Raw genomic sequence first — 22,920 nt, forward strand, 5'->3', positions numbered from 1 at the left:
ATTGTCTGGCAGTAAAACTTCCCCATTTTTCAATATTTATCATACACGGGCACATATGTCAATCACTAATTGCATGAGGATATTATCCGCCCCAAGCCTTAGTTGGACTGTAAGAAATTTGAGTTAGGTGTGTTCTCTCCCTGTGGACTTGTTTTTAAAGCCTGCAGAACAAGGCCCTTCTGTGGTCATGCTCCTGTCTGTACACCAACAGAAAGCTGGAGAGCTTGACTCTAAAAACAGTCGGGTCAAAAATAACCCAAATGGGGAACTCAAACGGACCGATAAACTTCTCGGAACAATTTAATCTCATCTCCCGGGTTTTTTGTTGTTTTAAATAAATTGACCCAGTTTTCAGGGTTGTTTCATAAAACAGCAGCACAATGTTTGGGTTGTTTTTAGTAGATAAAGCCTTTTTGAATCTATTGGGACACTGTAGGTCGCTGGATTGTGTAGTGCAACCGAAAACAAGTGCTACAAAGTACAAGGTAGAATACAAACTATCTTCATCTCATTTTTTTTGCTTCGGCCTTTAAAAGGTTTTTAGGGTTTCCTGTAGCAACAAGATGGTGGATTATAATAAATAAATACAAATGTTGAAATGAAATGTATGTATGTTTGTATGACAGTTCATGTATGTTTGCTTATTATTAAAATCGATATTGTTTTTTTTTTTAATTAAATTAGGATATTTCTAACAATAGTGGGTGCTCGTGGAACGACGGCTGAGTGGTTAGCTCGTGCGCGGCACAGTTCTCAGGTCATGTAATCAAATCCAGCTACCATCCTTCATGTGCGGAGTTTACATGTTCTCCCTGTGCTTGCATGGGTTTCCTCCCACATTCCAAAAACATACAAGTCAGGTTAATTGGCCTGTCCAAATTGTCCCTAGGTGTGAATGAGCGATTGAGTAGTCCGTCTCTGCGACTGTCTAGCAACCAATTCAGGGTGTCCCCTGCCCACTGCCCGAGGACAGCTGGGATGGGCTCCAGCACCCCCGGGACCTTACTGAGGATAAATGGTGCAGATAATAGATGGATGGATAGTAGGTGCTCAAAAATACATAAAAAAATGTTAATTTACCTTTTAACTGGCCTCTTTGTTTACTGGTCCTCAGCAGTGTTTGTTGCCTGCCATTTTTTGAAAAACTGATCCTATAATGTCTGCTTTTCCTGGCTTTTGACTATCCGTCAGAAAAGCCCGAGGTAGACGTCATCATAATGAGCAGGAGCCTGACCTGTCAACACTTTTTCTGGATGATTCCTATCCACAAAGTGCAGACACTCCATGGAAATTTGCCAACATGTATTTGGGCTCTTGGAATAATAGCTGTGTCCTCCTCCTTGTCATCCCTGAACACATCTTGCATGGCAGTGTGTCTTCTCATACCTTCATATTATCTCTTGCTTTGTCTTGATAGCCAGAAAAAGTCTCTCTCTTCTTTTCTCATTGTCCACTTTTCTGCATGCCTTTGGTGGGGTCCATAAGGAGTGATAGCTCTTCGGGGCGGCAGTAGCTCAGGAGGTTAAGCGCTCGTCTTGGGATCAAGTGGTCGCCAGTTCGATTGCTATCGGTTAGTTAGTGTGTGTAAAAGGGAAAGTGTGAAGCACATTGTAAAGCGCTTTGGGAGGTCATCTGCTATAAAAATGCAGACCATAGTAGCGGTACCATACAGTATTGTTTACAGAGCGGGAAAGGGACGCAAATAGCATGCCCGGAAGGGTACACACACAGCATGCCGGGATTCACGCATAAGCACTGGTTGCCAGGTAGAACTTTGGGAGCAGCGAATGGTAGCACGTACTGTACTGAATTTTTTACTTTGTATCCTAAAACAGCTTTTTAACTAGAGGCAATATTTTCCCGTTCAGTTACTTTTAGGTCTTTTGACCTTATTGTTGTTGTTTTTCTCCAAACACAATTGCAACTTTTGTCTTCATGTTTCTTATTCTCCTTTTCATCCATTAGCTGTCTTGAATTGCACTTTCAGCCTAGCCGTTGTTCCATTTGTGCACACTGCTGTCAACAGTGACAAATTGTTTTTTCAAAGCCTCAATGAATGTCTGCCTGATGTCCTGTCGAAAGGAAGTAGTGAAAAAACATGAGGAAAAGTTAATTGTCTCCTCGGCCCGAGTGCAAATGATGCCATACATGGAAAGAAAGTCTAACAAATCCCTTTGGATTCTAATTTGTTTGCACCTTTCCTCCGTATTAAGTCTAGCTGCATACAGCATGAGTGCCGAGAGATCCCACAGGGAAGACTCTTGTGTTGTTTGAGTCCGTTGACTTCTTGTTTCTAACGATTGTGTGTGTTTAAATGACACTCCTTCCTCCCACACAGCAGCACAGGATGCAGAACAGATTAGACAGCTAAATCCGTTAGGAACTTTGCATTAGTTTATGGGCACAGATGTAACGGCGGGTACATGCTCGCATATCCATCTGCCGTTAGCTCACTGTTGGCATGCCGGAGCAAAGCGCGCCTTATTAGTGATATCCTCCCGCCCTCTCTCATAACTCAGCCCTCTTATTACAGTCTCCCTGGCAGCTTTTGGCCAGACAAAGCATCGCCGGCAGGGCTTCCCACTCCCACAGTCTCACACACATGCAAACATACTCATATGCACAGAGGAAGGGAGGCTTCTGCAAAGCGTCAGTAGGAGCACAGCTGTGGATGCAAAGTCATGAGGCAGCTGTGAGTAAGAGCTCAACAGCAGGTGACTAAATCCCTGCAGCATGCACAACAGATGGACAAGAAGAAGTGTGTTACAGGACTTGGCATGGAAGTTATGATTAAGGAAGTATAAATCACCTATTTAATAAAACGCTTCTCAACTGTTGCTGTAACTGTGGAGTTGTGTCAGCTTTTCTGTTTGCTCCTAGTCGTTGAACTAGCGAGTAGAAATGAATTGAATTGAAATGTCTTCATTGTCATTCATATCAAAGTTGTGAAACATTGTATGCAACGATATTAGACTTGAAATTCCAGGGTAAACATATAATAAAAACTTTGAAGAGGGAAATTATTAATTAAAAAGACTGTCAAGATAAATGGGCCAAAAACTGTGCTTAGTGTCTGGCCCAAGTTATTATAATGGTGCAATGAAAGAATAGTGCATTGAAACCTTCGCTCTGAAAATGCTGGTCTACTAGTGATCCGAAGAGTCAAGTAGAGATCCTCAGTGGAACTGTTTAAATTTCGGCTCAAAACACACTTATATTCTTTAGGTTATGAATGACGTATATTTCCTGCTGACAATATAGTGCTTTACTAGATTACATTTTCGGGGTAAATTTAAATACATTTGTTTTTGGCAATAAATCGTAACTTATCATTTTTCTAAAGTATAAAATATCGATCTATCGATCTATCGATCTATCGATCTATCGATCTATCGATCTATCGATCTATCGATCTACCTACCTACCTAACCTGGTCATATCCCTCGAGAGGGGTGACCGAGAGCAAGACAAACACATACAAAAACAAAGAAAATTTAAAAAAACGGAAAAAGTAGCAAAAAACACACACTAAACTATTTGGACCATGGCCAACCCAAATGCCCAAACACCCAAACAAGTTAAGCACCTCAGCACCCAAGTTGGTCATGCTTTCGTCCCTCGAGATGAAACGAGACAAAAAAGCGGCCATGTCACTCGGAACAGGGTGACACAACACACTCCTCTGTTCAACAGCAGGGCCCCACAGCTTTCACTGGTTTACCCCTGCCACATCACAAATGTGCCCTGCCCATCCCTTAGTACCCGTCTAAACATCCCACTATCCTTTTACAACACCTCTCCACTCATTCCTATCACCAACAAGAGCTCTAGCTTCCACTATATTTAGACCTCTTTCCTGCAGTGCACTCATAACACCATCCATCCACGTCAATCACGGCCTTCCTCTTGGTCTCTTTCCATTGACTTCTGCTCTGTAGATCCTCTACCACATTCGCTCCTCATCCATCCTCTCCATGTGTCCAAACCAACCGAGTATTCTCTTATCGACACGCTTGCTCAGTTCCACGACTACTCCAGTTCTGTCTCTCACAATTTAATTTCTCTATCTATCCAATCTTGTCACTCCTAACATACTCTTTAAACACTTCATCTCAAAAACATTTAATTTCCTTCTCAAATCTGCGTTCAGGCTCTAAGTCTCTGCACTATACAACACAGTCGGCACAATCACACTCTCATAATGTCCCCTCTTAACATCTATACTCATACTCTTGTTGCTCATCACTCTCCTCAGCGCACCCAAAACATTATGGTTATGTCCTGTGGTGAGGAGCCCTCTGTGTGAGAATTCTCCCACCGTCGTCCGCTGCGTGTCGTACGAGGCGACTAAAGTGGAGGGAACGAGGGGACCGGGATCCTCTCCTCTCTATCTCTACTCTCTAAGACACAGCATGGCAAACTATAAAATATAAAAATGTAAAAATTGAAAAATAAAATTAGGGGGGCCTGAAACTTGGTTTCTATTGTTAGAAAGAAAGCCCATCTGATCTGCTTGTTAAGATCAGTTGGATGAATATGGTATGGATGCATTTAAAATCAATTCAGACTGGCTATGTGTTGACTTATGAAACATTATTCAGACATAATTCAGACATTTTTTTGAAAAAAACAGTCATAAAAATTCTTCTTAAATCTAAATAATAAACAAAAAACGAGTTTTCTGAAAAACCAAACAAAACTATTAAAAACATTTCAGAAAAAACAGAAAACTATTTGTTCAATAACAAGAAACATTAAAATAAAATTGAGAAACATTATGGATGCAATATGCTGGCGTAGAATTTGAATCATTAAATTATGTATTACGTTATATGGTTTACATTACAAACATGCCATAAATGGTGAAAATAATCTAATTACAAAAAATTGTGAAAGCTTTTTCATTGGAAAGCAAATATCACAAAATATAATACAAAATAATATCATAAAAAGACAGATAACATTAAATCAAATACAGTACTGTATATTTTGTATGATGGACAGAATTAGAAATGGGAACTTGTGAGTCCAATTCTGCATTTTGTGCCATTTATGGATATCAGTCAGACTTTGTTCCTTTCTGCAAATGTTCGTAAGTCAAATATTAATAACCTTAGAGCTACATGTATTTTTTTACTTCCTATTTTCTTGCTTCCTTATGCTGATGTATTTGAATACAGCCATGACATTTGTCTTTTATAGGTAGAAATTTAGGAGCATTCAATTGTTACTTTTCTCACGACAGGCCTATTTTTTACAGTACAGGTTTAGAGCATTGTGCAAATTAAAATTTGACTAACATTTATTTTGCAAAAAATTATACTTAGTATCTCCCATTTCAAAAATTCCTTGTGCTAGAAATGAGGACATTTATCTGCCATATATCACATGAGTTATGTTCATTTGAGACACGGTGTGTAAAAGTCAATCGGACAGATGGGCAAAATAGATAAATGAATGTTGAAGATTTATTAAATCCTGCATATAGTCTAGTGCAGTGATTTTCAACCACTGTGCCGCGACACACTTGTGTGCCGTAAGAGATCGTCAGGTGTGCCGTGAGAAATTATCCAATGTCACTTTTTAAAATTTAAAACATAGATAGATAGATAGATAGATAGATAGATAGATAGATAGATAGATAGATAGATAGATAGATAGATAGATAGATAGATAGATAGATAGATAGATAGATAGATAGATAGATAGATAGATAGATAGATAGATAGATAGATAGATAGATAGATAGATAGATAGATAGATAGATAGATAGATAGATAGATAGATAGATAGATAGATAGATAGATAGATAGATAGATAGATAGATAGATAGATAGATAGATAGATAGATACTTTATTCATCCCCGTACGGAAATTCAGCTAACTTTGCTCATTGCACAATCATGTACCTTTGCTTTACAACAGAATTTTTGTTTACAAGGTACCTCTTTGCACTTATTGACTTATGTGTGCACTGTCTATTTATGTGTCGTACTGTCTTCATGTGTGTCTTAGTGTAGTGTGTCCTAGAATAGTGTTTTTGTGTTTTTATTTTTTAGAGACAGAGGGCTGAGAGAAACACAATTGCAATCCTCTTTGGGCTGAGAGAAACACAATTGCAATCCTCTTTTTATGCTGCAGAATTGACAATAAAGCTGACTTTGACAATTGTCAAGACAAGAACAGAGACAGGACCCACTCGTGTAACGTTACTCACAGTTTTATTGGGAAGAAGACTGCATACACCAGAATGGGACTGACGATCAACACTCAGAAGACAGAGGTACTCTGTCAGTCCAGTGCTGACCTCTTACCAAACCCAATAACCCTCACAGCAGCAGGGCAACACCTGCTCATGGTGCCCACCTTTAAATATCTGGGGAGCATAGTGTCTGACACCTGCTCATTGGATGATGAGATCCAGAGCCGTCTCAAGCAAGCATCAGCATCTTTCGGTCGACTAAGGATAAGGGTCTTTCAAAACAACAACCTTAGACTCCACACCAAAATGCTGGTCTACAGAGCTGTATGCATCACGACATTACTGTATGGATGTGAGGCATGGACTATCTACAGCCGCCATCTGAAGAGCCTCGAGACCTTCCATGTAAGATGTCTTCAGAAGATCCTTGGCATCACATGGAGGGACAGAGTGCCGCACACAGAGGTGTTGGAGAGGGCAGGCAGCTGCAGCATGGAATCCATTATGGCCCAACGCCAACTTAGGTGGCTGGGGCATGTTGTTCGAATGCCCAGCCACAGACTGCCACGCCGTATCCTCTATGGTCAGTTACATCTAGGCCAACGCAGTGCTGGTGGGCAGAAGAAGCGGTTCAAAGACCAAATGAAGAACATCCTGAAGAGATGTCGGATAAACCCCTCCTCACTGGAGGAACTTGCTTCCTGCCGAGACCTCTGGCGCTCCCACTGCTCACATGGAGTGGATTACATGGAGGAACAGCGCATGCAACACCGTGCAGCAAAGCGTGCAAAGAGACATGCTCGCCAGGCCACCCCTGCTCCCCCCAGCACCCCCTTCACATGCTCTGTCTGTAACCGCATCTGTGGATCCAGGATCGGACTCTTCAAACATCAGCAGACTCACAATTAAAAGAAGATGGTCATCATCGAATCGATGGACAACCCCAAGCAAGCAAGTGTCCTAGAATAGTGTTTTTGTGTTTTTATTTTTTAGAGACAGAGGGCTGAGAGAAACACAATTGCAATCCTCTTTTTATGCTGCAGAATTGACAATAAAGCTGACTTTGACAATTGTCAAGACAAGAACAGAGACAGGACCCACTCGTGTAACGTTACTCACAGTTTTATTGGGAAGAAGGGAAAGGATTGCACACACGATCCGGTGATCACTGGTCGCGGGGAGCAGATCGCTCTGAACGCGGAAGTGGGACTTCCGTTGCGAGCGATGGCGGTGTCGGGAACAAAAAAACGGGTCAGTAGATAGAAGAGCAAAAACGTGATCGGGATCGGAAACAAATCGAAAGCCAGGATAGGAGAGTAGACGTGGTCGAGAATAAAAACGGATCGTTACTCGGGACGGGAGAACATACGCGGACGAGATCGAAACAGGTCGTAATGCGGGACGGGAGACCAGACGTGGTCTAGATCAAAACAGATCGTAACGGGAGACAAACAGGAGCAAAAAACAGGCGAAAAAGCTCTAGACGTGTAAAAACAGAGATTCGCAGACGGACCGACAAAAGGGGACTGACAGGACAGAGTTTAAATACTGACAGGGAGCCAATCTGTCAACAAGCTGCAGCTGGCGCCACACCTGCGGGGCCAATTGGGCGCCATGGCAACCGTGACAACAATAGTATTTGAGCAGCAGTGGACTAAATTGACATGAAAGGAAAAAATAATCACAATTTTCTATCATTCACTCAAGAGTAATATTTTGAAAATAGAAATGGATTGAAATACAATTAAAAAGACTGCAAAAACCTTTTAACACCAAAAATTGGTTTATTCAGTATTCCTTGTGTATGATACAAAATGAATTAAGATAATCCCAGTGGCCGTAGTTCAAATGGGTGGGGCTTGACTTTGAAATATGTGATTTGTGCTGTACATTCTTTATTTTACGATAAAATCAATTAAAAAATAGTCAGGCAAGAAAAAAGAATACTTGACTTATTAGTTTTACTTGTAAAGCAAGTTAAAACATATTGTAAATAAGAAAAATGTCTATACTGAGAAAAGGTTAAAATATATTGCAAGTGACCGTTGCTTTCACTATTCTTTTTGGTATTATTTTCTGTATTCTTTTCAGTGTATTTTTTCTTGTTTGTCATAAAAAATCCACTTACAACTAAGGTTAAGTATCCAAGTGCTACCTTGTTAATATTTTGCCCATTCATCCTGTCAATCTTTTATGTAATTTTTCTCTTTTCAGTCTTGATTACGTGTTTATCCTGAAGTGCAATATCTAATCCTGTTGCAAACAATGTTCAATGGCATTAAAGACTAATTCTATTTCATTCTAAAATGTATATAAAGCGGGTGACGTTCTAAATCAGAAACCTAAGTGTACAAAACAGAATTTATTTTTCGGACTCTACGCACTCAAAACCAAAAACTGTCAGCAAGCAAAACATAAAAAAATAGTTGATGTTTTCTAACCGTTCTACCCCAACAAAACTGTTTGAAACAAGCCACTTCACCCCAATTTTAAAGTTGGAATGAAAAAGCATTTTGTGATGTAACAAATTACAACAATTCGGCAGTGCGCTTGGGATTTTGTCATTCTCTAAGTGTTAAAATTGTTGCTGCAGCTGTGCAAGACATCATAAAGGATAGACATACCACACATGTTTTTCAGCTTTGCGACAATGTCGAGTCTCATCGTCTCCATCCTTCCGATCCTTTCCTGCTTCTCACATATTTTTCATTCTTTCATCCCCTCCCTTTGCCTTTCTCAGACCTCGCCGATAACCTCGCGATGGATGACTTCACCTTCCAGGAGCAACTTCTGACCCCTCGGTTGGCCACTGCGGGATTGGGCGACGTCCATTCGCTCGGGGCTTCTCTTCGGAGCCACCAATTGGTCCTGATGCTCCTTATCAGTCTTTGTTTGCTTCTTCTGTGCCACCACTGACCAGAACTTGCCTTGCGCTCTAAGATGCACAATTTGCAGACTTGAAAAAATGACAATAACTTTTTTTTTAATAATTGATTCAGAGGCACGGTTCCGAGTTTGCTTTTACTTTTTGTTTAAAGAACATTTGATAAACTTGTTGCATTATGTGAATAAGAAGCCAGTTTTTTTCCAGCCTTTAAGCATTGTCATTGATCAGCATTGGTGGATTTTGTACTTTTATTCTTCCTGTCCTTGTCTGCAATTTGTTCCAGCCTTTCAGGTGTAAGAACTCACCGATGGAAGTGAATGACCCTGCCCGGGGTGGTGCAGAAGCACAGTGCAGAAACACTGATTAGTAAAGCAAACTGTGGTCTTTTATTCAGGCTGGGTTTGGTACACAGGAAATCAGTTAGCGAGGCAACAATCACGGTCCAAAATGAAACCGAGGAGTCAGCGTTCCAGTCCAAACAACGAGGCCGACAGTCCAAGAATTTGTCAGACAGTACTCGAGATCTGGAGGGAGCGACAAGGATTCAGTACACAGGAATAGCAAAACACTGAGACAAGAGTGCTTGGAATGTGACATGAAAGACAACAAACTAGCACAGAGCCAAGAAGACAGAGTGTTTAAATAGTGACGAGGGAGAGTCATGATAGGAGGGAAATCCGTACAAGTGACCCCAGCTGTAAGGGGGAAAATTTAATCCGGAAGTCAGTAACCAAATAAGGTCAAGAGAGATAGAAGAGAGAGTTATAGCAAGGGAACCTCATTGCACGATTGTGACAGACCCATCCCAAATTCTGTGTAACAACAAGGCTAGGGTTAAAAATCTAATAAAAAATTCTCACTTATTTCTCCTTTGTTTTTGTCCTAGAAATTGTAAATCTATTTGAATACAGAACTCAAAGCCTGGGAATGTCTCATTATACAAAATGTGTAGGTTTCTCTATGTTGTTGCCATGTTTGTGAAATATGCTCATTTGCAATGTTAACTTATTACATAAGCCAGAGGTGGCTGGTGGAAATATATGTTGTACAGCTTTTCAAATACTGTCAAGCTGAAACTGTGTATAAATATTTACATGTGCTATGATGTAAAAACAAAAGAATTGTGTTTTTTTGTGTGTGTATTCAGGCACAGATTTCGAATTTTTGGTAATAGGCGGGTGTCCTTGTTTTATTTTTAATGACAATTCAAAAGTTGATAGTAATGTAAATAATAATGATGATTGCAGATAGCCCAATGTTGTTTTTAACTGACATTTGTTTTGTTTTGCAATATGTATGCGGAATTGGCCCTTCAACCGATTCATGCGTGTCCCGTTACAGTTAAGGCCATAGATTCAGTAAAGTGCATTTTTACATGTAGTCTACAGTTTGTCTTGACTGCCAAATTATCATCAAACTGAAATATATGGATTTTATTTATCCGTCAATATTATTGCAATTATTGTCATTCAATATTTCTTAGTGTGTTTAGATCAAAACAAAGACATTGTTTTATGTGTAACATGTATTTACATTTATAATTCACTTATTTTGACCGGTTATTTTTTTTAATTAATGGAATGGAATAGGACAGTGTGTAATAGTTGACCATTAGACATTGCTGAAAACTGAAAAAGATTATTTGTGGGTCTTTGGGTACCTGTAGCAGCAAGACAGTAGACAATCATGTCAGCTCCCTTAAGGTGAGACTTAAGTGATGAAAAATTAATACCAATTTCTTGATCTAGGAGTATAAAAAAAATTGCGTGTTTATGTGTTTTTATGTTTTACGGGTGAACCCAAGTGAAGTAAAAGCTGAGACAGGGGTAATCAAAATAAGCATGGTTTTTAATTTAAAAAAACAAAGTAAGAAACAAACTAGGAGTCACAAAATGAAAAACATGTGCACACAAAATCAAACCTAAGAATGTCCAAACAAGAAAGATCCAACCGGAAATTGTAATACAAGGAACAAAATAACAAACAAACAGAGGATCACAAAACAAATGACATGTCCAAACCAGATGGAAATGGAAATGCAATGACCTGACGCAGTGTGCTTGCCGAGCAGTCAATATTACATCTTGGGATAATTGGGGACAGTTGTGTGAGCATGGGGATCAGTTCTGTCTTGCACCACACTCGGTTGGTGCCTTCTAGGGAAAGATGGCATGCCAGATCCTTAAAGTTCATGCATTTTTGCTCATTATTCAAATCAATATTGTTTTGGGATTTTTTTACCCCCTGGGACTTGCTAAATCATACACACTGTCCCTAAAAAGCATTTTGAATGGGTAGTTTTATAATAAATAACCACAGCCCATTAAAAATTGATTGCTTTTTTAAGTAAAAATTCAAAAACTCATATTTCAAAAATCTACTCCTAAAACACAATTTTTTTAAAAAAACTTTTTTTAAACCCCTGAAATGGAGTAGTTTTTCAACTATTTTTTTTCTTTTTGTCTTTTGTCTACTTGATAGGATAGCAAAGGCAACAAAACTGTCATGCTTGGCCCAGTGGTCAGGAATCTAGTAAGCTAAGTTCAAACGAACAACAGCGCTAACCTGTACAGTATGTCAAATATTTTAGCTGCAAAAAAAAAAAAAGAATAAATAAATAATCCACCATAAAATTACAATTTGTGCTTGACTTGTGCTGGACAAATAAATAAAAAAATGTGCCATTAAAATTACATTAAATAATATATTAAACATTATTATTATTATTATTATTCATGTAATTACCTTGTGTCATTAATTTATTATCTTCTGCGTGCCGACTTCCACTATAAAGTTGTTTCGACTAAAAAGACTTTATGACTGGAATGGATTGACAAAACATAACAGTGGGCTGCAATTGAAAATTCCATCACTGTTCTGTACCCGAGAGAGAATGTGTCCAGAGGAACAGTTAATACACTTCTTAACTGATCTGTTTTGTGAAATACAGATTTGGAAAAAGAACATATCATTTCAATGAATGTATTTCAAATAGATGAAATATGATTTGTCATGTTCTGTATGTATATGTACTGTGAGTCTTATGTGAATAAATAACTCGTTGAGCTTTGCTTTTATTTGAAACATGTTTATGCTATACCATTTTTTCCTCATCATCAAAATTAAGGTGTGACCAAAAGAAGTGTGTAATTATAAAAGGAGCAAAACAACAAATAACGTACTTTAATGGTGGCCATGATTTTCACACCGAGGCCTTCAGTAGCGCTACACAGTTCTGATGTCATGGGTTCGAATCTAGCTACCAGCCTTCCTGTGCGGGGTTTGCATGTTCTCCCCGTGCTTGCGTGGGTTTCCTCCTGACACTCTGGTTTCCTCTCACATTCCAAAAACATGCTTGTCAGGTTAATTGGCCGGTCCAAATTGTCCCTATGTGTGAATGAGCGAGTGAGTTGTCTGTCTCTATGTGCCCTGGGACTGTCTGGCAACCAGTTCAGGATGTGCCCTGCCCACTGCACGAAAATAGCTGGGATGGGGTTCAGCACACCCGCAACCCTAGTGAGGATAAGCGGTGCAGATATTGGATGGATGGATAGCTATAAAACATTTAACGACACATATAAAAAAGCATCAGTAATAACTTCATAAAACTGCACTATTTTCTAGGCATAGGAAAATCAAGAAAATTTCAATTACTCTGATTCTCCATGCGTTTCAGTTCCATCAAGACGTTCTTTTGTATTGCTATCAAAGCTAATTCTGAAATTCGAGCCTGCCCTGTTCTAGTTCTGGCATAAGTTTGTATTCAATTTAGGGCTTAAAATGTCTGTTCGACAGAAGCAGGCAACACGGGGATATTTTACTTCCCCTTTTCATTGTGATATTTCTGTTACCGCCCCAAAGTTAAGTCAAATCACATTTATTTGTATGGCTCTTAATCACGAGATATCTTAAAGGACTGCGCAGGTTACTATCCTACCATCCCTTTATCTTAAACCAACATCCAGCAATGAAAATTTCAAAATCCTCAGCACAGGGAAAATAAGAAACCTTGAAGCCAATCACAGTTTGTGAAACCGCTGATGTTTACTTGCGCCTGCTAGGAGGCCCTGGCTCTGTCAATTTAAAATCTGACTGTGTCAACTGAAGTTTTTATAGACACTTATGTTATGCCTCAGGGCCTGCAAAACTAGTAAAGGCCTCCGAGTAGATTTGTAACCCTGGTAACAAGTATGTATTATGTATTCATGGACAAAATAAAAAAAATACATGATTCAGATAGCCCTGCAACTGGCTGGCAACCAGTTCAGGGTGTCCCCTGCCCACTGCCCGAAGACAGCTGGGATGGGCTTCAGTATTCCCCGCGACCCACTGAGGATAAGCGGTGCGGATAATGGTATGGAAGATTCCGATATTTTTAGGCCAGCCGAGAAGACCTTGGAGGCCCTGACACCCCATCACTGCCGTATTCTTAGTAACATATTTCAAATCTTTATATCGATGACACGATAACTCCAGAATAAAAGCTTAAGTGTGACAAACTAAGGAAACACAGTATCTGATTGTATACATACTGCAGCTCTGTCCAATGTAACAATTTTACTCTGCCCAATCCACTGAAACAGGAAGCTTTCTTTATAATCTCTGGTCTAGTCTCCAGCGTTGCCTGACCACCCACGTGTAGAATTAAACTTCTCCGTAAATCTTTCTTCATCTTCCTGGTTTTGAAAATGTGTGTGAATTTCCGCTCCACTGTTACATAATTGAGGCTCATTTTAGGGGCGGACTAACCATGAAGTAAACACAGGCAATTGCCTTGGGCACTGTGAATTCCCTAAGGTCTCCGAATGTCTCAAAGAAAATGATTGATAATGTTTTTATTGGTTTGGTTAATAGTTGTTGTTGGCTGTGTTTGTCTTGGATCTCTAGTTAATTTACAAAAACACTTTTTTCGAAAAATAAGTCAAGATCATTAGCAACCTTTAAGCAGCAGTCCATGATTGTTATATTTGTAGGATCTATGAACTGGACATCCCTGACTTTAACCCACCAATATCTTCTAATGACCTATAATTTTTAAAAGCTGCGGTCAATCATGGACAATTCATCACATCCACTACACAGCATCATCTCCAAACGGAAGAGCACCTTCAGTGACAGACTGCTGTCACAGTCTTGTTCCACGGACAGACTGAGGATATCATTTCTTCCTCATGCCATGAGGCTCTTTAACTACACCCGGGGGAGTAAAAGCCCATAAACCACACCCACACATTTGCATATTACCCTGTGTATTTTATGTAGCACTATTCAAATACTCTATATCAACACGTTACGTTGGGTATTTATGTATTATATTCCTTTTCCTTTATCATTGTTTTATTTTCAACACAAGGATACTGCTGGAAGTGTGAATTTCCCTATGGGAATGAATAAAGTATCTATCTATCTATCTATCTATCTATCTATCTATCTATCTATCTATCTATCTATCTATCTATCTATCTATCTATCTATCTATCTATCTATCTATCTATCTATCTATCTATCTATCTATCTATCTATCTATCTATCTATCTATCTATCTATCTATCTATCTATCTATCTATCTATCTATCTATCTATCTATCCATCTAATTTGTAATTGCTATGTAATTAACTTGTTTTTACAAGTAAAATGAGTAAAAATCTTAAAAGCAGAAATGGAGAAAATGATTATTAAGAATATATTTATATATTCATCTATTTTGCGGTGTGTGGGAAATTTTGAAAAGGCACTGTTCTGTATGTTTTCAAGAGCTCTTTAATTTTCTTAGGTGTTGTAGATGTGGACAATGTGTGCCCATATCATTGATGATGGCATCAGCTATCATAAGAATTGAGGTAAATAATTAAAAATAAAATTATAAACTTATAACCTCATTAGATTGTTTATGATTGGATTGATAGGTATTGAAGTGATAACAGCCAAACGTGACGTCATAGTGATTGGCCTGATAGAAAAAATAGAACCACTAGTCCAGGGGTCAAGAAGGTTTGTGCCATGTTTGTCTTCCTTCAGATACCATCTAATTTTCCGTTATCATTTCATTGTTACATTAACATTTTCGAACAAACGCCAGGGAGCCTTTGGGGAGCACTAAACAGCCGCGTGTGGCTCCAGAGCCACTTGTTGCTGACCCCCGCAACTTGGGACAACACTATAGTATTTGATCACCTGACACTATTTGTTAGAAGTAATCAGAACATGTATATTCTTCGTTATAATATCTTTTCTTTTAGTAGTATCAATATTTGGTTGTGGGGCAGCATGGCGGAGCAATGGTTAGCGCTTGTGCGGCACAGTTCTGAGGTCATGAGATCGAACCTTCCTGTGTGGAGTTTGCATGTTCTCCCTGTGCTTGCATGGGTTTTCCTCTGGGCACTCCAGTTTCCTCCCACATTCCAAAAACATGCATGTCAGGTGAACTGGCCGGTCCAAATCGTCCCTAGGTGTGAATGAGCGAGCGAATTGTCTGTCCCTGTGTGCCCTGCGACTGGCTGGCAAGCAGTTGAGGGTGTCCCCTGCCCACTGCCAGAAGGTAGCTGGAATGGGCTCCAGCAAACCCTGCGACCCTACTGAGGATAAGCGGTGCAGATAATGAATAAATGAATGAATGAATGAAACATTTGGTTGTATGTCCTCTACCTCTTCGTAATGTGTGCATGGTTGCGCTTTAACAAAGGCCCAGGTTTCGAGTTCACAGAACAATAGTGCCACAAAAAATAGTACAATTTGTTAGCATCATTATATTTACAATACAAAATAAAAATATGTTTTTTTTACAGTCATGTGTGCTTGTTTGCGGAAGTAACTATATCTGAGCCTGTTTATCTTTACTTTAAGTGATCTGTAGCGCCTGCCAGAGGGCAACAGGTCAATCAGGTGGTGGCCAGGGTGAGAGAAGTCCTTTATAATGTTATTGGCTCTGCTGGGGTATTGCAAGTCAGGAGTCTCCTTCAAACTGGACAGAGAACAGCCAATATTTTCCTGGACTGTGATGATGACTCAGGTTTTCCTGTCTGCAGCAGTGCTCCCAGCATACCACATTGTGATGCTGTATGCCAGTATGGTGCCAGACCAGGAGATATGCACACCCAGGAGTTTGAAGAAGTGGACGATCTAAACCTTAAGCGTCAAACATCCAGCACAAGAGAAAATTGAGCAGCACATTTAATTATGTCCACTTGATGTTGCCAAGGCAAGGCACCACTTGCTAAGCAACCTGAGCTGGATTTCTTTCTCTCTTCCACTCTTTTTTCTTTGTCCCTTTTCTTTTTCTCTCTCCCTCTCTCTTCCTCTCTACCTCTCTTTCTCCCTTTCTCTCTTTCTGGCTTTCTCTTGTTATCTTTTTTTCTCACCTTCTCTATTCATTGTTTTTTCTATCTATCCCTTTCTTTCTCTCTCTTTTTCTCACTTCTGTTATTCTCTCCTTTGTTCTCTCTCTCTCTTTATTTATCTCTCTTTCTCTCTCTCTCTTTGTCATTCTCTCTCTCTTGCTCTTTCTCACTCTCTCTCTCTCACTCTCTTTCTCTTCCAGTCTTTCTTCATTTTTTCTCACTTTCTCAATTTCTTTCCCTCTTTATTTAATATTATCTTTCTGGTCTCTTTCTTTTTCTTTCTTTATCTTTACCTCACATTTTTCTCCCTTTCCCTCTCTTTTACGGTATGTTCTCTATATCTAGTATGGTCTCTCTCTGTCTCTCTTTCTCCCTACTTTTCTTTCTCTCTCTTTTCATCAATCTTTCCTTCTCTCATTTTCTCCCTATCTCTTTTTCTCTCTCTTCAACTCTGTTTCTCTCTCCCCTTTTCTCCCTTTCTCTTGCTAGTGTGCCTTGTCTATGTTCCTCTGTCTTTCTCTTTCCTTCCCTCTCCCTTTGTCTGTCTCCCTTGTTCTCTCTCCCTTTGTATGTCTCTTTCCTTCTCTCTTTTTCTCCCTCTCAGTTCTTCTTTTTTTCTCTATCTCTTTAATCTACTAGTCTGGCCCAGTGAGATTTTTCATCATGTGCTGCCCACCTAAAATGAGTTTGACATCACTGATCTACACAGTCTCCAACGCTGATGAGTGGAGCTAGGCCTGTGCATTTCCCCCTGAAGTTAAATACAGGCTCTCATGAATGTACGGGCTTCTGAATTTTATTGCGGACATTGAATTTAGTTTTGTTTTTAGAATGTTTTATGTTTTGTCACACTCCTGCCTGTGTGTTTATGCTTAAATGCCCATTAGATGAGTGACAGCTACACTCTTTGATTAAGATTGACGGCTGCAAACTCAATCCGCAAATTGAGTGTAAATACGCACTGTTGTGTATATTTAACTGTTTTATACTCTTGTAGCAAGTCCTCGCCGCCATAAATTTGCTACTTCAGTGCCGCTATGAGAAACCTTAGTGTCTGTAAATGGTCAAATAATTATTTTTTTCCATGTAATTTCCCCTGTGTTCAATTTTTGTAATCCCTCATTTCAATGCAGTTCACTTTTCACGATCTCCCTACTGCACCGATTTACATCATGTATTGTGTTCTAGTCAAGTCAAGTCAAGTCATTTTTATTTGTATAGCCCTTAATCACAATAAGTCTCTAAGGGCTTCACAGATTAGTACACTATGTTACACAGACTATTTTTCAGCCGACAAGAAGAGTAGGTTATTATTCATATGCAATGGAGTAGAAGTGAGTTTTAAGTTTAGATTTAAACATTTCCACTGAGGTTGCAGATCGGATCTCAGGGGGAAGAGCATTCCACAGCACCGGTGCCCGGATGGAGAACGCTCTCGAACCAGCAGAACACTTCTTTGCTCTCGGGATCACCAGAAGACCGGCACTCTCAGATCGTAGGCTTCGGACCGGGACATAGGGGCAGATCAGATCTGAAAGATAAGAGGGAGCAAGTCCATGTATGATTTTGTACAATACTAAGAGAACCTTGAAGTCACATCTTTGGCTAACTGGGAGCCAGTGCAAGTTAGCCAAAATCAGAGTTATGTGATCGTACTTTTTTGTCCTAGTTAAAAGCCTCGCTACGGCATTTTGTACTAGCTGAAGAGACTTGATTCTGGACTTCGGGAGACCGGAGAGTAGTGCATTACAGTAATCGAGACGGGAGGTAACAAATGCATGAATTATAGTTTCCGCATCAGACTGAGACAATATTGAACGGATTTTGGCAATGTTACGAAGATGGAAGAAAGCGGTTCTAGTAATTTTCTTTACATGCATCTCAAAGGTTAGATCAGGGTCAAATATGACACCTAAATTTTTAACTGAGTCACTCTGTGTGATTTGACATTTGTCAATGTTCACAGCAGTTTTTGAGAATAAGTCACGGCATTTAGATGGACCAATGACTAACATTTCGGTCTTTTCAGAGTTAAGACGCAAGAAATTGAGTGACATCCACTCTTTTATCTCAGTGAGGCAGGCCTCCAAATTTCCACAGTTTAGTTTCTGCATTCTGATTTAAATAGTAGCGAAGATAGTACCGTATTTCTGTACTGTAAGGCGCCCCTAAAAACCCCAATTTGGACAAAAATTTGAAAGTGCGCCTTGTCATCCGGTGCGGCTTGTAGACCACAAAATACTGGTGGATGAAATTGGAAATGCATGCAGTGATTATTTGTGTGGGTTACCACACAAGGTTTTACAGTTTTACAACCGTATTTGTGCAATGATTGATCAGTCGCAAACATGCTGACCAAAATCGTAAAACATTGTGTATAACAGGAATCAAATCTGAGTCACAGCGGTGAGAGCGCCGAAACTCATCCATTAGAACACCAGTGATACGGATGACCAACGAGAAACCATTAGAGTTTATCTCATTATCGCACTAGTTTTTTGGTGCCAGAAACAAATGTTACAGAATGGAGAAAACCGAAGTTTCGTCTTGAAAGATATAATAAACGTAAATCCGATTCATCATCAGATTGAACAAATAGTTGTTTTCATCATCGTGCTTTTTTGTGTTTATAGCTTTCAGGACCACTTTCTGTTTTCTCCATTCTGGCACTGTAAAATAATGACATAATGAGATAAAACCGAATGCCTTTTTATATGTCACTTGTACTAATGTTGTAGTGGTTAAGTCACGGCGTTATCAACCCTGCGGCCCTAGTTGGATTTCTGTTGTATACACTACTTGGAATGTAGGTTTAGCGATATTTTTCAACTGTTAAATTATTGCGCTTAAATATACTGAAAGTGTATAAAAACACGGAAAAATACTTAACGCTTACTATAGTTTTAAATTAATGTGCCTTATAGTCCAGTGCGCCTTATATATATGAGTAAAAATAATGAAACGAACGCTTGGGTCCGTAAAAGACGTTTGTCATTTGAATCCTATGTATCATAGAGTATTTATTGTATGACAAATGCAATGTTTAAAGGTTTGTAATTCACAAATTCTGCCTAGCGCAGGTTATTTTTAGAATGCAAACCCCGCAATAAACGAGGGTTAAGTGTATTTTTTATACAACCGGTTTCAAATTATTAGAGGGACAAAAATAATATAATTTCATGTTTAAACAAGTCTGTTTTCAGGTTACGTGTTTCTGTGTCACAACTAGCTCTCTATGTCCATTTTTTTTTCCTTTTCACTTTTGTTTTCCACAACATATCTTCTCTAGCGTCATGGAGACTGAATTTTTTCCTGGACGACACGCGAGCCACGCTGGACTGATCGACATGGCAGATTGCTAAATGGTTACTAAAAGAACCTAAACCAGTGTGTCATTATGAATCATTATGTGAATCATTTTCATGACTCAATGAATACCACAAATTAGAATGTTCGGGGTGGTTTGTTTCTCTAATTAAAATACCAACAACGTGACTTGAATCGAACACACATTGATTTCGCTGGGTATGTTCGCTCATGTGTTTTCATTGTGGCACTTCAAAGCTCCCTTAAGAATCATATAGTTTACACATTGCTGGATTTTATTAGTCCCAGTTCTTGAAGAGGCTCTCAGAACATATGTTTTCGTTTACAGTCCACTTATCTCTTTTGCTCAGTCTCAGCCGATTGCCCTTCACTGTTCTTTTACAGTGACCAGGTAAGGAAACCCCCAGTGATGATAAAGGCTCATTAGTCTTAAGGGTTTTTCTACCACATACCTATAAAGCTATCAACTTACCCAACAAGGCCAAACATAAAACACACCCATTGCAAACAACCGAAAATCCTTTTTCCCTGTCTGGGTTCTTCACTGTAACTTTTCACACCCTGGGGCCTGGCGTGCCGGAGATTCAGATGAAAATGTCGTTGTGCTCCAGCTGTGTTCCTTTCACATGAACTGAACTGCAGCTTTTTACATGGAAAACAGAGGCCGATTAGGAGGTGAAAAACAAACGCAGGCTGCAAAGAAAATAGTGGCCTAGCCGAACTAGGGGGTGCATCGATATATTCGGAATGCAAATGCACAGCAGGAGAAAGGGCAAAGAGGGTAATTCAGATGCAGAATTGTTGTGTTTTTTCTTTTTTTTTGAGTAATATGGAGACCATGTTGAAACAGCGCACAGAGTGAGGGTGATGGGTCAATTTTATATTTGGGCTGCAAAAATTTATTACTTTTAATGTTTGATTAATATGATAATTGATCCCAATGAAGATGGCATGGTTTCAATTTGCCATTGTGGTAAATGTAAATTGATTATAATTAAGTTATTGGTTGGTCCCATAACATTTGGCAAACCTGTTCATCATTTTTTCCCAAAGTAAAAACAAAATCACTAGCGTCAAGCAAAGAACAGGTGTAAATCAGGTATCAGGAACCCCAAATGTTTAAATGACATCCATCCATCCGTTTTCTGTGCTGCTTATCGTCACTAGGGTCGCAGGGGTGCTGGAGCCCATCCCAGCTATCTTCGGGCAGTGGGCAGGGGACACCCTGAACCGGTTGCCAGCCAGTCGCAGGGCACACGGAGACATAGAACCATTTACAGGCTCATTCCCACCTAGGGACAATATGGACCAGCCAATTTTAGTGTAGAAGGCATTAAAGCCTGGAACAGTTTACCCCTGAACTAAAGGAAGAGTCAAGCTGGGTCCTTTTTAAACATAAACTTAAATAATTTTGAATCAGAGGTCAGATATGTGACCTCTGCAATTGAGCTGTTTTATAATTTTGGGTATTTTGTGTATGTTTCTTCCTTTTCTGCCTTTTGATAATGGTAAATGTCTCTCACCCCGTGACTCTGGTGAGGAATAGCGATGCAGACCAGAAACGGTTTCACTTAAGATTTAAAGTTCTGCTGCCCGACTGACCATATAACATGGTAAAATTTCATCTTTGCTAATCTTCCAGTCCGGTCCAATTTGGACCAAGCTGGACGCCTGAATTCCTCAGTCCCAGGGAACGCACATGACACGTCACGTCGCTCAGAGTTCATTCATGTCTAATTGCCATTTCAGAGCTTTTGTGGGCCCATTAAGGAGATCGGCGGGCCCACGCTCTGCACGTCGGCGTCCTCCTCCTGCTCCTCGGCAACCCCTGCAACCGCAGTCACACGGAATGAATGCAGCCGCCTCAGGAATGTGGACACAAAAGAAGGAATGTCATTTTGCTGAGTGCTACCCCCAAACCAATGAGTGTATACACACACATACACACACACACAGAGATAGCCCACAAGTCAGACTTGTTTAAACAGGTCTAAAAGCAGACAGACATATAACTTTCTAATATGCGTGTTTTCTTCTAATTGAGGGGCTTCCCTATGTAATTAAAACAAAAATGCAAGCTGCAATTTATCCCAAAAGCCAACATTTAATTTCATTTTGTCATTGCATATCTAGTTAACATTTTTGTCATTGATGACTGTTCTTTTCTTGACTGTTGAACGCCATGGAAATGGCTTTGTTTATAAGTTGACAGGTTTGCAGATTTGAATAGAAAGCAAAAGTACATGAACAATCATAAAACTGTGCATTTAAAATTAAAAATACTGGTTGATAGAGAAATTTGTATTTATTTTACTTAGTATGAGGCTCACCTAGAGTGATCTGACATAATGTTCTGGCAACTTGCTGTTATGGATACCCCTAAAAACCAAACCCCTTTTTTTAATCTTTTTTTTTTCTATTTACCTTTTAGTTTTTGGTTTTTCTTTCTTTTATTTTCCTTTCTTTTATTTTATTTTCATTTCTTGTCTTTTCCTTTATTTTTCCCTTTCCCCCCTCTCCTTTTGATTTCTCTTTTCAGTTCATTTCTTTCTTTTTCTTTGTCCTTTTTTTGTTTTGTCTTTTGTCCTTTCTTTTTTTAATCTTTCCTTCTCCTTGCTTTTTTCTTTCTTCCTCCTGTTTTTCAATTTTCTTTTTTTTCTGTTTTTCATGAAAGGCTTAGCTCAAAAGATTGTAGACAAATGGTACAGTTTGGTCATTTTGAATCTCAGTAGGTATTCTTCCTTGTGCTTTGTAGCACTCGTTTTTGGTTCCATGATACAATACAGCAACATCTAGTAGTCAAATATTACACATTGTCCTTTAAATGTTGGCATCTTGTAAATCTTTCAATTTCCTCCAAAAGGTACTTACCCAATCTAAGCTAATGTGTGTGATCTAATGTGATAAATGCTAATGTACCATAGTTAAAAACGGACCTCTTACACATTTTCTATCATTATTAAGAGTATTTAATTCCCTTCATCCGGTTTTCAAAAGTCCACAACAACAATTGCAAATGTGTCTGAAATACAAAAACAGTACATTTTAAACTTTACTTTGGCATCTTGATAAGAGTATTGTTTAGTAGACACTCGAAATAAGAGGAGAATGCATACTTGGATTTTGAACTTGCAAGGAGTACAGGGGGAGCCCAAGCCTCAAATAA

At 39.3% G+C, this 22,920-nt stretch overlaps 1 protein-coding gene across 2 annotated transcripts in view; it reads left to right on the forward strand.

Annotated features, from left to right (window-relative positions):
* The window catches only part of gpc3 (glypican 3), a 240,426-nt gene extending 218,870 nt beyond the window's left edge, over positions 1-21,556 (forward strand). The window contains exon 8 of one of the 2 annotated variants that reach the window (XM_088344465.1): positions 21,504-21,556. In XM_088344465.1, the coding sequence (XP_088200591.1) occupies positions 21,504-21,523 (20 nt within the window). In that variant the 3' untranslated portion in view covers positions 21,524-21,556. Of the gene's footprint in view, positions 1-8,942; positions 12,167-21,503 lie in introns of those variants that run through there. The other variant, XM_088344462.1, reaches the window with a different exon arrangement.
* The last annotated feature ends 1,364 nt before the right edge of the window (positions 21,557-22,920 follow it).

Source organism: Urocampus carinirostris, chromosome 9, assembly GCF_059441175.1.
Source record: "Urocampus carinirostris isolate Australia breed hairy pipefish chromosome 9, RoL_Ucar_1.0, whole genome shotgun sequence".
Lineage (NCBI taxonomy): Eukaryota > Metazoa > Chordata > Actinopteri > Syngnathiformes > Syngnathidae > Urocampus > Urocampus carinirostris.